Genomic DNA, 13738 nt, shown 5'->3' on the forward strand with positions numbered 1-13738 from the left:
CTGGGAGCCCAGGGCAGACCAGGCATGATGGGGAGAAAAGCTATGCATGCAAATCCTAAAAAATATAACTGTGATGCATTCCCTCATGGTTCAATGTTTACTGGGGAACAGCACAGATAAAGAGTTCACAGTTCAGAAGGGAGGTACAACAAAAAATAAATATTAGGTCCCTGTCCCCAGTTCCTTGAACACAGCTCCCAAAGCTTTAGAATCTCTGGAGTGATGGTTGCCTTTTGTATGCTATTGAAGAGGACTAATGGATAGGGGCCCCAGACAGCTTCTGGATGGGGGCTGGTTTCCAGAAAATCCAAGACAGATGAATGGTTGAAACTTTCTGCCCTACCCCCACCTCTGACCTCTGGGGAGGGCCAAGGGGCTGGAGATTGAATTCAATCACCATGGCCAACGATTAATCCACCTACATAAATGGAACTTCCATAAAAACTTCTAAAGGACAGATTTCAGAGAGTTTCCAGGTTGAATGGACACATCAAGGCGCCAGGAGGGTGACACAGCATAGCATGGAAGCTCCACACCCCTTCCCCTGTGCCTTCCCCCGTGTATCTCTTCCACTGGGCTGCTCCCCAGTTGTATCTTTCGTAATGAACTGGCAATAGCAAGTAAGGAAAGTGTTTTTCCAGAGTCCTGAGTCATTCTAGCAAGTGACTGACCATGGAGGGAGGGGCTGTCACCAAGCTGGGCAGAAGCACGGGTGATCTAGGGACCCGATGTTGAGACCGGTGTCTGCACCTGGTGCCTGAGTCCTTTAGCTTTGGGGGTCTGTATTACCTCAGATAGTGCAGAACTGAACGGAATCACTGGACTCCCATTTGGTGTTGGGAAAAATGGAGAAGTGGTTGATGTGAGAAGAAAACTTAACAGAAAGAGTTTGTGGGAGCCTTTTCCATATCCGGGCGGTAAAATGAAAGCCATACGTAGGTCTCTTGGCCCAGCTGGGGGGAGAGGGGGAACTGAGCAGAGTCCCTGCCCCTCCTCTTTTGGATGCCCTCCCTTCCCTGAAGGACTCAGAAGCTGCACCCCCAGCCTTTCCAAGCGCTGCCGTCATCCTTCCTGTCCCTTATTTTCACCTGGGCAGCAAGATATCTGCCCTCTTGCCTCTCTTTAGTCCTACAACCACATTGGCCTGCTGAGGTCGGTTCTAACTTTTCATCCTTTCTTCTAGAATTTTGACTGTCCTCCCTTTCACCCAAAGTCAATAGAATCCCTCCCTACCAGGGATCCGGCTCTTACTTCTTTCTCTGTTCAAGCTGGTTGGCAGCTTTAAATAGGAACTAAAGTAGCACGTCTTCCTGAGGAAGTTTTTTCAGACTCAGAGCTTTTCCATTTGCAAGAAATAAGAACTCACTCGAACTCACCTGAGCCAAAATTGGAAATTTATTACAAGGTATCAAGTTGTCCTAGACAATCAAGAAGCAGGAAGGGCAGTCAGATGGCAGCTGGGCCCTGGAAGGACAGAGGCCAGAACTGGAAAGCAGCCAAGGATGGAGGCTATCGCCTGCTCAGATCATTCCCCCAGCTCGTGGGGATCATATAATTTCTCAACACCATTTCGTGATGTATCTCCATTCCTCTCTCCACAGGCACTTTCTCTACTCTGCCCAGATTATGGAAGATGGTCCCACACAGATCCCAGAATTTACCATTCTCAGGTCAGGCAACCATCAGAATTCTAACTCCAAAATCTCCAAGGAAGGGAACGTATTTCATGCTGCCCACCTGGAATATCAAATAGCTATATCCGGAGAGGCAGCCCTGTGATACCAATGTGGCTATGAGATCCCCTTGCATTGGAGGAGCAGTTCTTAGAGAAAGGGGGATGCTGTCCTGGTTGGATACCCCCAAAACTTCGCGATAGCTGTATTTAGCATCCCAGTCGCTTATTGGAATTATGCATAGTCAACCTACAGAAAAGCTGGCAAGACCACTTGTGTGGGGGTAGAGGTGTTGCAGCAAGGAGGGCAGTGCACACCTGTCCAGTCCTTTAGTCAACGTTTTTAATGGCCGGAGCAACTTCCAGGAGCAGCTGGAGGTACATGGTGGCCATCTGCAACCACTTGGGCTGGCACTGGAAGTGGACAAGCAGAAAATAGACCGGGATGCCACTGAGCAGGAACAGGAAGATGTATAGGAACTCAATCTGGGGGTGGTCGATGATGGGTGCCAACACCAGGTAGAGAGAAGCAAGGAGCATGATGACAGGGATGACGGTGGGGACCTGCCAAGGACACAGAGACCTGAATGATGGAGAGGTACTGGACATGGTGTATGGCCCCTGGGCTCTGTCCCTCTTGCCTGCCTGCCTGCCTGTTGTTTCCACCTGCCACCAGTTCCCCTCTTCCAGTCCCTGCCATCATAGCTTGGCTAGCCAGAAAAGCCACCTGCCAGGTTTCAGGGGGCCATCCAAGGAGCAGGAGCTTTGGGAACCAGCTTGACCTCCTCTGTGAGAGGAGATCCTTGTGAATCCTACTGTGTGTGAGCATCTTCTCGGCATGTGTCTCCTGCTATTCTCCCTCAGGGTCCTCCAGAGAAGTGAATCACCAATAAGCAGAATCGATGCCTTGTGATCCAACTGTCCCTCACCCGCCAGGAAATACAGAAATTTTCTAGCAAATATGACGGTGGCCACCTCTTACATTCTTTCTCTAGGCCCCATAGGAGGCTGTGATCCAATAATCTGCCTCATGCAACAGTCTAGGGTTGAAAAAAGCCCAATGTTTACTCCAAAGTCTACCTTGTAAGGTCGAGGAAGATTCTTCTTCTTCATCCGCAAGTACAAGAGACAGCTAATGGTAGTTCCATAGGTGATCCAGCCAAGAAAGCTAAAAGGCAAAAAGAAGCCGCTCACTACCAGGCCCTGCCCGGGGTGGGCCTAGCAGATGCAAACCTGGGGCAGAAGTACAAGCCCATCAGGGGCCTTTCAGCCACCTGCAGGTGCCCTTGTCCATGCAGACTAAGGAAAGAAGATGGCAAGGCTGGAGTTCCAAGGACAAGAATGCCCTGGAGGGTATTCCTGCCTCCTTCATCTTCAGTCACAAAGTGACACGTACACAAGCCCAGACACCCACTTAGCTTCAGATCAGGCCTTCTTTGACTGTCCATGGCTGAACAGAAGAGGACAGTTTTCAAAGGAAGGGAGGAGCATCTGCTTGTCCAGAAAAAAGAGTGATGGAATCTCAAGAAAGCCTGTGCTCTCCTCAGGGACCAGTGCATTCACATCAGGTCCTCCTACCTTAGAGTTGGTGACAGGGTAGGCTGTTGAGCACCCAGACAATCCCCTGGCCTCTGCCTTCTCCAGGGTAGGTAGTGGAGTGACTGATGTAGGTCTGATGAAAGCTTCATCGACCTTGGAGTCAGGGTCCAGACCAGGCCATCTCTTGAGGTGGTCAAGACCGGGAGACATTGTGTTCTCATGGGGATGAATCATCCCAACATTCTCACTCATTCTCAGTCACATTCCCCAGTCTCAGCCTAAAGAAACCCTGGGCTCACCGTGGGTTTGATTTTATTCTCACCATGTAATGATTTTATCCTTTCTCATGGGAAAAAGACAACAAGAAAAACCAGGTCTATTACTTAATGTTCTGAAGAAAGTCACATCAAGCACCACGTATCCTGTTCCAGAAGATTAGTTATACTTATGACAACAAGGAAGAGAGCACATGATGCGTGAAAAATTACTCTGAGAACTCCCTCTGCACCCCGACACTCGCTTGCCTGTTAGTATGAGGACATGCCCACTGAACCTGCTTCAGATGAGGTCATAAAATTATGGCTGGATGGCACAATAGCCTATCATTTCTACCCCAGGGAAGGTAATAAAGGGGATCAGAACATCTCCCCACTTCAAGGCAATCACTGATTATACCTTCCCAACTTGCTTGTGGGTCTGCCTTGAGTTTGCTAGAGATATGCTGGGTCAGGGTCCTGAGCACAGATCAGACTACAAAGGGAGGATCACAGCACAGCTGAGGGCTACAAGTAGTGGTGAGTAAAACCCAAAGATGGCTTTAACACGACCCCAGCGACAGAATAATAGAACAAGGTGGAATAAAACATGACAAAGATAACACAAGCCTTTTACTTGTCTGCCTCTTGGTCAAACATTTGTCTCACTGAATTTTTGGAAACAGGGCAAGAGAGGAGGGAGCTACATTTAATTTTGGAAATATAACTGGGAGAGAATGGCTGAAATGTGAGTGCATGTGCTGGAACCCCGAGCTCAGGCTTCTAGAAGAGTGCATGCACATATGCATGTATATATATAGGCATATATGTCATAATTACATGTAGGGGCTTCCAGAAGTGTGCACACATGTGTTTATATACATACATGATTGTGCATGAATGTGCACACAGAGGGGACTTCTATATACATGTATGAGTGTATGTGAGTATGCACACAAAGGGGCCCTGAGATACCCACCATGGGAGGACAGTCTCACTTGCCTCAAGAAGTTCACGATGGTGCTGAAGTTTCCTGGGATGACCAGGACCAGAGCCACTGCGGCGGTAAACATCAGGGCCGGAGTTGGTGTGAGGCGATGCACATGAACCATAGACAGAAGTTGGGGCTGGGAGCAAAGCCGGGTGTCAGGCAGCCCCCCAAGGCAGACACGGCAGGTATCGGCTCTGGAAAGCTCCCAGTCCTCCTCCCCCACCAAACTCTCTCTGGACACCAGCAGGCCCCACCTCATGGTCCCCAGTCTACACAGCTTCCTGATGTAAGCCTCACTTGGAGTGACACCAGGCCCAGGGTGCAGTGTGGGGGGCCTGTCTCTCCAAGGCAGCCAAGACCCAAATAGCTTAGGATGTGGGCTGGAGTGTAGAGAGCTGAAGCAGGGGCCTGGCCAGGTGGTTCATCTTCTTATTGGTCATCCCCAAGACAGGAAGAGGGTCCAATGGTGGGAAGACAGAAGAGTAGGGAGGAGAGGGGAGGACAGTAAGGGACGGAGCATGGAGTGGGATTGCGGGTTATTGTGGTAGATTGTATTATTACTCAGCAAATAGGCTCCATCTCCCACCTCTGTAGGGGAAAGATATTCTAGTTCCTCATCCATTGACGCTGGGCTTGGCCAATGAAAGGTGAGCAGGAGTAACACAGCAGAGGCTCAAAATACACTTTGGCTTGGTCTCTTGAACCCCTGCCACCTGCTCCAGGCAAAAATATGCTTTGGCCTGGGTCCCTGGGACAAGAACAGCCTCACAGTGCCAAACGAGAAAATCTGAACAACAACTCCAGCCTGAAGCAGAGCCACAGTGGCCCCAGGGACTGATGAGCAACATGAAATGTTTGCTGTCATAAGCCCCTGAGATCTGGGAGCTATCTTTTATTGAGCATCATTGCTGCAAAAGCTACCAAAGGGACAGAGTCCCTGGGGGAATGGCCTGAGCAAACACATTGGCTCTGCTCCTGTGGCTCTGCCCTGCTGGCCCCACTCCCCTGGAGTGCACCAACAACTCCATCACCTACAGGCTCCACAGTGTGACCCAGTATGGTGATCTCCCAAAACCTGAAGCCAAAGGACTGGAATTGAGATCGGAGATGTGTGGGATGCTTTAATCCCATTCTTAGAGAGAAGAGGGCTATGTCCTGTAGGGGAAGTCCTAGGGGCGAGGGGGCGGGGGGAGTTGCTAAGAACTAAGCTCAAGCAGGAGAAAGCTTAGCTTTTGCAGCCCTTCCAATGCCCTCCTGCAGCCCCACCACCTTGCCCGGCCCGGACCCCATCTCTCACCATGTGGCCTTCTCTTGCAGCCACATAGCACACACGGCTTCCACCGAAGAATGTCCCATTGGTAGATCCAAGTGTCGAGAGGGTGACAGCCAAGGGTACCATCCAGGCCCAGTCCCCCAGCACCTGGTTCCTAGGACAGTAGAGGAATCAAGGGAAGAAACTCCAGCAGCAAACTGGAAGGCAACCACAAGGAAACAGAGCAAGCAAAACCACTAGTGGCACGTTGAAATCCACACGGGCCACTGTCCTTCCCCAACCTGGATTGTCTGCCCGGGGCCAGGGAATGCCTCACTTGACTCACTCACCCCCAGCTCACGGCCATAGCATCAGAGGAAAGGAGCTCATTGGGTGACAACACTAGCAGGTAACTGATGTTGACCAGGAGGTACAGGCTGGTGACCAGTGGGATGGCGATCATCAGCGCCCACACCAGGTTTTGCTGCAGAGAGCCGGGAGAAAGGCCACATGTTAGCAGATGATTTCCTTCTCAGGCCCCCAGAACGAGCTGGTCAGTGCAGTGCTGAGCTCATCCTGGCCACAGGGAACATGCCAGGCCCTGGGGACCACTCGGGCTGTGTGCTCACAGTCCCATGCCATGGACGCACAAACAGCGGGTGTGCTAGGAGGCCATGAGGGACACTAGGCAGTCACAGCAGTGGAGGGACACAGGAGCTGTGCTCAAAACTTCCAGAATGAGTAGGGCCTTATACTGGGCTCTCCTTGAAGAATGAAGAGATTCAGGCAGGTGGGAATGGGAGGCATTCCCAGGAGGGGCAACCGTGAGAACAGAGGCACAGAGAAAGGACAAGAAAGCTAAAGGTCTTCATTCCTGGCTGTTTATTGAACTTTGCAACTGGAATATTCCAAGACCACCATGCCAACCCTGCCTAGTTTCCCGGGTCTCCAGGACTCAGACCCGGATTGGGCCACGACTCCCAGGGGTTCCACCCTGCCCCCCCCAGTCTCCTCACCTGGAAATTGGGGGTCACTGGGGATCTGTAAAGTGGGACTTCCCACTGCTCTGCCCCTCTGCAAGGGGTGAGGGTCAGCAACGAGGAGGGGAAAGGAAGGGCCTGGACACAGTGGCTGTGGGCACTCGGAGAAGTCTGTACTATTGGAGCCTCAGTGCCAGTCTGACCCATGGGCTCCCAATGAAGGTACCGAGGGGTGCCTGAGTGGCTCAGTCAGTTAAGTGTCCGACTTTTGGTTTCAGCTCAGGTCATGATCTCAGGGTCATGAGATGGAGCACTCTGTGTCAGGCTCTGCGCTCAGTGCAGAATCTGTTTGAGATTCTCTCCCTCTACTCTGCCCCTCCTGCTTGTGTTCATTCTCTAACTCTCTCTTTCAAATAAACGAATAAATATTAAAAAAAAAAAAAGGTACTGAGCAACCATTCAATAAAAATGGAATAATCCATGAAAACTGGGTAAATCAGAGTAAATCAGAGTGTATTCCCTCCTGCTTCACACCCTCAGCCCCGGACGTCATTCTGGAGCCAGAGGCAAATAGAAAGAAGGGGTCTCCCCAGGACCCAGAGAACTCTACTCAACATTCCCCAGGCGTGGGCCACCCTGGATAGACATCTTTAGACTCCAAGGTAGAGCCCACTTCGAAGTAGGAAAAGCATGTCTACAACACCCCCAGCCTCATCTTTCTCTAGATGTCCTTTAGCTTACCTTGTGAGGGGCAGGCAAGCACTGATGAGCCCAGAGCCTCTCCCCTCTGTACTCAGGACACCAGAACCTGGCATTTCTGTTACTGACACAGTGTAACACGAAACGAAACAGAGATGAGGTCATTCTGCACCAAGAGGCAGGGAGGTCCAGCACAGAGCTGCCCCAGGAGGCCTGTACCACAGTCCCACTCAGACCTCCCTGCCCACCACGAGGTAGGGCCCTCTCCCATTTAAGCACCTGCCCCTGGTTAGCGTATCTTCTACCCTCAGCATTATATAAAATCCAATTTCCAGGGCACCTGGAGGCTCAGTCGATCAAGCGTCTGCCCAGACTCCTGGATCATGCCCCACATCAGGCTCCCTGTTCCTCTGCCCCTCCACACCCCTGCTCATTCTCTCTCTCTGTCTCAAAAAAGTAAATAAAATCTTTTAAAAAATAAAAAAATTGGGATGCCTGGGTGGCTCAGTGGTTGAACGTGTGCCTTTGGCTCAGGTCATGATTCTCGGGTCCTGGGATTGAGCTCTGCATCGGGCTCCCCATAGGGAGCCTGCTTCTCCCTCTGCCTTTGTCTCTGCGTCTCTCTTTCTCTGTGTCTCTCATGAATAAATAAATAAAATCTTTTTTAAAAATAATTAATTAAAATTTTAAAATTTTAAAAATAAAAAGCAATTTCCAGAGCTCTCTGCCAGGGCTAAGATCTCCCCACGAAAACTCTGGAGGTGGGCATGGGGGCACGGAGGACAGAGTAGTGATCTCAGGGCCCATCCTCCATAAACACGCCCTGCATTTGAGACTTTCCAGGTCTCCGGCTTCCTGTCCACACTGCTTCCACATGACTGTTTGGCCACAAACCTCAACAGCTCTCAAGGCTCAGCTCTAGCTCTGCACATGCAGGAGGCCTGCTTGACTGCCCTGCCTCACGGGGATCTCTTCTTTCTGAGTTCCAGCAGCAAGTGGAGGCAGCACCCCAGCAAGCCTTATGATATCCAAGCCTCTGTCCCACCCTATCCTGTCCTCTAAGGGCAGGAGCCAGGTATGGTGACCAATTCAACCCAGTTTGCCTAAGACTTTCCTGCTTTTAGCACCGAAGTCTGGCATCCCTGAGAACTCCTCAGTCCCAGGGAACCAGGATGGCTGGTCAGCAGCCCTAGCAGGTCATGTGACAAACATGTGCAAGTGAAGCCAATAGGACAGCAATGGCTTCTCACATAAAATGGGTCCTTCCGGGGTACATGGGTGGTTCAGTGGTTGAGTGTCTGCCTTTGACCCAGGTCATGATCCTGGGGTCCTGGGATCGAGTCCCACATCGGGCTCCCCACAGGGAGCCTGCTTCTCCCTCTGCCTATGTCTCTGCCTCTCTCTGTGTGTCTCTCTTGCATAAGTAAATAAAATCTTTTTTTTTTTTTAACGGCTCCTCTCAGGTCCCCTCCAGCTCTCAAATCTGGGGACCTGGAAGCAAAGGAATTCCCTCCACCAAATGGTCATGGCCACAAATTTCTCATCTTCCCAGTCCTGAAAATGTGTCCTGCTTGGGTCCAGAAGAGGCCACTTATAGCAAAGATGGGCCAGTGAAGCAGAATCCTGGGTTGCCCCTCCTGAGGGCCCCATCATGGAGAGCCCTCAGCAGGCAAGCACCCACCATGCGTGACCCAGCCATCTGCCAAGTCACAGGGAAGGGGATCTCATATGCTTTTGAACTTGACATATCTTGGACAGCCCACCTGCCAGCTAAGCCCCAAGGTGCACCACAAGAACAGTGAGATTTCCTGGTTTCTTTCTTGAATACCTTAACTCTACTCAAATCCCAGGGCACATGGGCACAAACCTGGCCCAGGTTTGGCATAGGTTCTACAGTTTCTAGAAAAAAAAGTGTGAAACAGAGATATACTTAACGTGTGCTTCAGAGAACAGAGAGCCAACATTTCAAATGCCCAGCATTCAGAGGCACGGCTTTGTTTTTGCTTTGAAACCCATATTCGTCAAAAATGCTCTACATACAGCTGAGTTCAGCAAACCACAACCTGTGGACCAAATCTAGCCGGCTGCTTGTTAATAAACGTTTACCGGAGCACAGCCACACTCATTTGTTTACCTATAACTTTTTCATGCTACAACAGAGTTGAGTAGTCTTGACAAAGACCTCATGGCCCACAAAACCTAAAATATTAACTCTCTGGTCCTTTACAGAAAAAGTCGGCTAATCCACGCTATGTGGTGTGGGAGCTTGTCTCACTCATCTTTGGGCCCTTTGCTCTTTCCTGGGATCAGCTCTGAGCCCTGGGCCTGGGTTCCAAAGGAGAGTAGTCTACACCTGTGAACTGAATGAGCCAGTTGGTGTCCCCACCCTGTAGCCCCTACCCTGCCCCAGAGCCAACCTGAGCACACACTAACCATTCACCTGAACTGACAGCTGTTGATGGCACTCCATCCACAATGATTATGCCATTTGATACCTTAAAGCCTCATCAGGTAAATGGAGCAGCTAATTATGATCCCGTTTCACAGGTAAGGAACTGAAGCACAAGAATTTACATATCAGAATAAAAACTTGGTCCCAGGACTCTTGGCCCTCACTCATCTCTCTCTGCTCTTGGACTTCGGTCTCCAAGCTCCTTTTTTCCTCCCAAATTCTCCCAAACCTCACCCCCACTCCCCAGGGAGCCTTTATTGAGAGCTGAGACGTGTAATGACCCCTGAGCCAGCCCGGAGAATGTGGAGGAAAAGACTCAGTTCTCATTCTCTGAGAATTAAAGACTCTTGCAGGAAATAACAGAAAACAAGTAGCAAGCTAAGCAAATATATTTACAGCAAAGGGTTAATTTCCATAGTAACTCAAAAGTCCACATGTTCAACTATCAGGACAGATAACAAGCTGAGTCACCAAGCAAGGCCTCTCGCTGGTGGTATGACCTCAGAATCACTTACCCCTTTCTACATCTCGTGTGAAAAATAGAGGGGGACTGTACCTACCTCACAGGGCAAATGAGACCCTGGGTGTGATCCGATAAAATTCTGTGCCCACTTGAGAAGTTATGATTCATATAATTCCACAAACAAATTAAGCTAGACAGTGGGCTGGCATGCATGACTGCAAGAAGGGAGCCCCCACTTTCAGCTGATTTCTCATGGTTTTAGTCAGCTCAAATAACAATAATTGGAATTGCTGATGTTTGGAGATTTCACCCTCTGAAGAAGGATCATGGACTCACCTTTGGATTCTTGAGCTCCTCCAATACATAGTTGACATTATTCCAGCCATCAAAGGACCACAGGCCCTGGTAGAAGGCCATGCCGATGCGCCCGGCCTGCTGCGTGGTATTGTGGAAGGCAAACAGAAAGGCTTCCGTGTAGCCACGGCCCTGGCCCAGCACCACAGCCCCACCCCCCACGATGACCAGCAACGAGAATACTTTGGCAACCGTGCACACATTCATCAGCATGGTGGCCAGCCGCGAGCTCCAGCAGTTGACCAACATCAGCAGCAGGATGCAGATGGCAGCCACAGCCTTGAGCACGGCTTGGGGCATCGAGGAGCAGCCCGGGTAAAAGGGAGCCACTGCATACTCAGCAAAGCTCAGAGAGACAGCGGCGATGGCGGCTGGCCTGACCAACAGCACAAATGTGTAGATAACCAGGAAGGCTGGCAAGGAACCAAAGATTTGCAAGATATAGGCATACTCCCCGCCAGATTTGGGAACCAGGGCCCCCAGCTCAGCATAGCACAGGGCACCCATCATGGCCAGGAGACCACAGACTGCCCAGACCACGAGACTGGCCCCAGGACTGCCCACATAGACCAAGACCCCCTGTGGGGACATGAAGATGCCAGAGCCGATCATACAGCCAGCAGTCAGGGACACAGCACTCCACAAGCCAATCTCCCTCCTCAGCCTTAGCCCCCTACCGTCTGGCTCCCGTCCTGCCACCCCCTCACCACCATCTCTTTCCTGACTTCTCTCCATCTCAGGACTTCAATAGCTGTTGTGTCTAGTTGAGCAGAAGCAGATGCTCTGATAGGTAATTGTCTTGTGGGCTTCCTGCAGGAGTTAATGATTACACAATGCTTGGGGAAGGCTGAACCACAGACCAGACAATCAAGGCATGGCATTTAGAAGGGACTGAGCCTTCACTGATCTACCCGTCCCTGTCTGACTCACACTCCAGCATAGGCAATTTGCAGGAGCTATTTGCCAATGTAACCCAGGAAAGATCAAGAAAAGGAGAGAGGGATTTAGTAGAAATCCCTGCTGCTGCCCAATTCCACAAGACTGTGTGTGGAATAACAGTTGGATGAGTGCTCTGTGCCAACAGTAAGAATGCTGAAAAACTGCATATCAGGAACCTAAAAAAAAATCTCTGCAGTAGTTTATCAGCCAAGCAATACAACCCCTATTTTATGAAGATTCCAATTAAAGTTTCATGAATCCTAAAAATAAAATAAAACAAAATTGCATGAATCCTGTTTTAAGAAAGAACTAAGATGATCAAAGAAGCGGATTCACATAGTGCAAAACAGAGCCTGTGCCCCTAGCAGGAAGGGAGCAGGTGGTTAAAAGTGAAGTACAAGGTCTGGAATGGGATCCTGCGTTCAAATCCCAGCTCTGGTCCCTCACAGTTGTGTGAACTCAGATGAGGTCTCTGAATCTCACCCTACTCATCTGTCAATTAATCACAGTATCCACCACACAGGGTTACTCTAAGGATTAAATAGCATAGTCCATTCAAAGTAGCTCGAATAGTAGATGAAATATAGCAGCAGGCTTTCCTTAAATGTTACTCATTACTATGTGGCAAAGAGTGTCATTAGTTCCCTAGTTTCAAATATATATATATAATATATATATTATATATATGAATATTATATATGTATATATATTTAAATGCATATTTCATTGGTTTATAAATAATGTTCATTTTAGGATATAGTATACAACTTTTTTGTTAACTCTCCCTTATATTTTTAAAATCTTGAGTTCTAGAACCTTTACCAGTGTTGTGATAGAAAGGTCAGTGAGGACCACCTGAGTGGCTTAGTCGGTTGAGTGTCTGCCTAAGGCTCAGGTCATGATCTCCAATTCTGGGGATTGGGCCCCATGTCCAGCTGCTCAGCGGAGAGTCTGCTGCTCCTTCTTCTCCTTCTCCTTCTCCCTCTTGTTCTCTCTCTCTCTCTCTCTCTCTCTGTCAAGTAAATAAATAAAAGAAAGAAAGAAAGAAGAAAGAAAGAAAGAAAGAAAGAAAGAAAGAAAGAAAGAAGAAAGAAAGAAAGAAAGAAAGAAAGAAAGAAAGAAAGAAAGAAAGAAAACGTAGGACCATTTTCTTCAGAAGATTCAGAAGGAAGTCCTTCAAGATTCCTACCCAGTAGGAAGAGAGAGGACAAGGCAGGGAAATAATTAAGAAGAAAAGGAACTGGGGACGCCTGGGTGGCTCAGTGGTTGAGTATCTGCCTTCAGCTCAGGGCGTGATCCTGGGGCCCCGGAATTGAGTCCCACATCAGGCTCCCCATAGGGAGCCCGCTTCTCCCTCTGCCTGTGTCTCTGCCTCTGTGTGTGTGTGTCTCTCATGAATAAATAAATAAAACCTTAATTAAAAAAAAAAAAGAGCTAGAAGAATTAGGAAAAGAAGATAAGAAAGAACAGAGTCCTGGAAGCTCAGGAAAGAAAATCAGCTTCCTTCCTGGCAATCGCTTATGTAACAAATAAAACACTCATATGGCAACCCCTTTCTTCTCCAGGAGCTATTGACAGCAGATACCAACTGCAGAGTCAGAGGACGGTCCACAAGACTAGCCTCACATCTAACACCAATGGAAAGTTTGGAGGTTCCCAAGACATCCTTACGTTCGATAATTTGCTATGAAGCTTCACAGAACTCACAAAAAGCTTTTTATACTCAAGTTATGTTTTATTACACTTAAAGGATCCAGATTAATGTCAGCCAAGGGAGGAAACACAGAGCGGAATCCAAGAGAATACAAACATAGAACCTCTGGTTCTTTTCTCCCTGTGGAGTCAGGACAGCATTATTCTCCAGGCATTAACGTGTGACAATAAGCACATCACATTGCCAACCAGGGAAGCTCACCAGAACCTTGGTGCCCACTCTTTATTGGGCTTCTATCACACAGACAGAGTTGACTGCTCATGTGGCTGGCTTCAGTTTCTAGACCCTCAGGAGATCAAGCTGATATTTCATGGCCCAAAGCCCTCATCCAAAAATCACATCGTTACTATCTGGCTTGTCCAAGGCCCCCTGGCAAATAAAGACACTGCAATCAAGCATGGCATTCCAAAGGCTAAGGGATTACCTCCT

At 49.2% G+C, this 13738-nt stretch overlaps 1 protein-coding gene across 1 annotated transcript; it reads right to left on the reverse strand.

Annotated features, from left to right (window-relative positions):
• Positions 1-1388: 1388 nt before the first annotated feature.
• Positions 1389-11391, reverse strand: LOC121491946 (b(0,+)-type amino acid transporter 1-like). Its single transcript, XM_041757128.1, has 6 exons — positions 10639-11391; positions 6059-6192; positions 5754-5883; positions 4468-4592; positions 2753-2840; positions 1389-2236 (listed from the first exon to the last, which is right to left on the reverse strand). The coding sequence occupies exons 1-6, from the start codon at positions 11389-11391 to the stop codon at positions 2003-2005; spliced, it is 1464 nt and encodes a 487-aa protein (XP_041613062.1). The 3' UTR covers positions 1389-2002.
• Positions 11392-13738: the final 2347 nt, after the last annotated feature.

The sequence above is a fragment of the Vulpes lagopus genome, chromosome 5 (genome assembly GCF_018345385.1).
Source record: "Vulpes lagopus strain Blue_001 chromosome 5, ASM1834538v1, whole genome shotgun sequence".
Taxonomy (NCBI): domain Eukaryota; kingdom Metazoa; phylum Chordata; class Mammalia; order Carnivora; family Canidae; genus Vulpes; species Vulpes lagopus.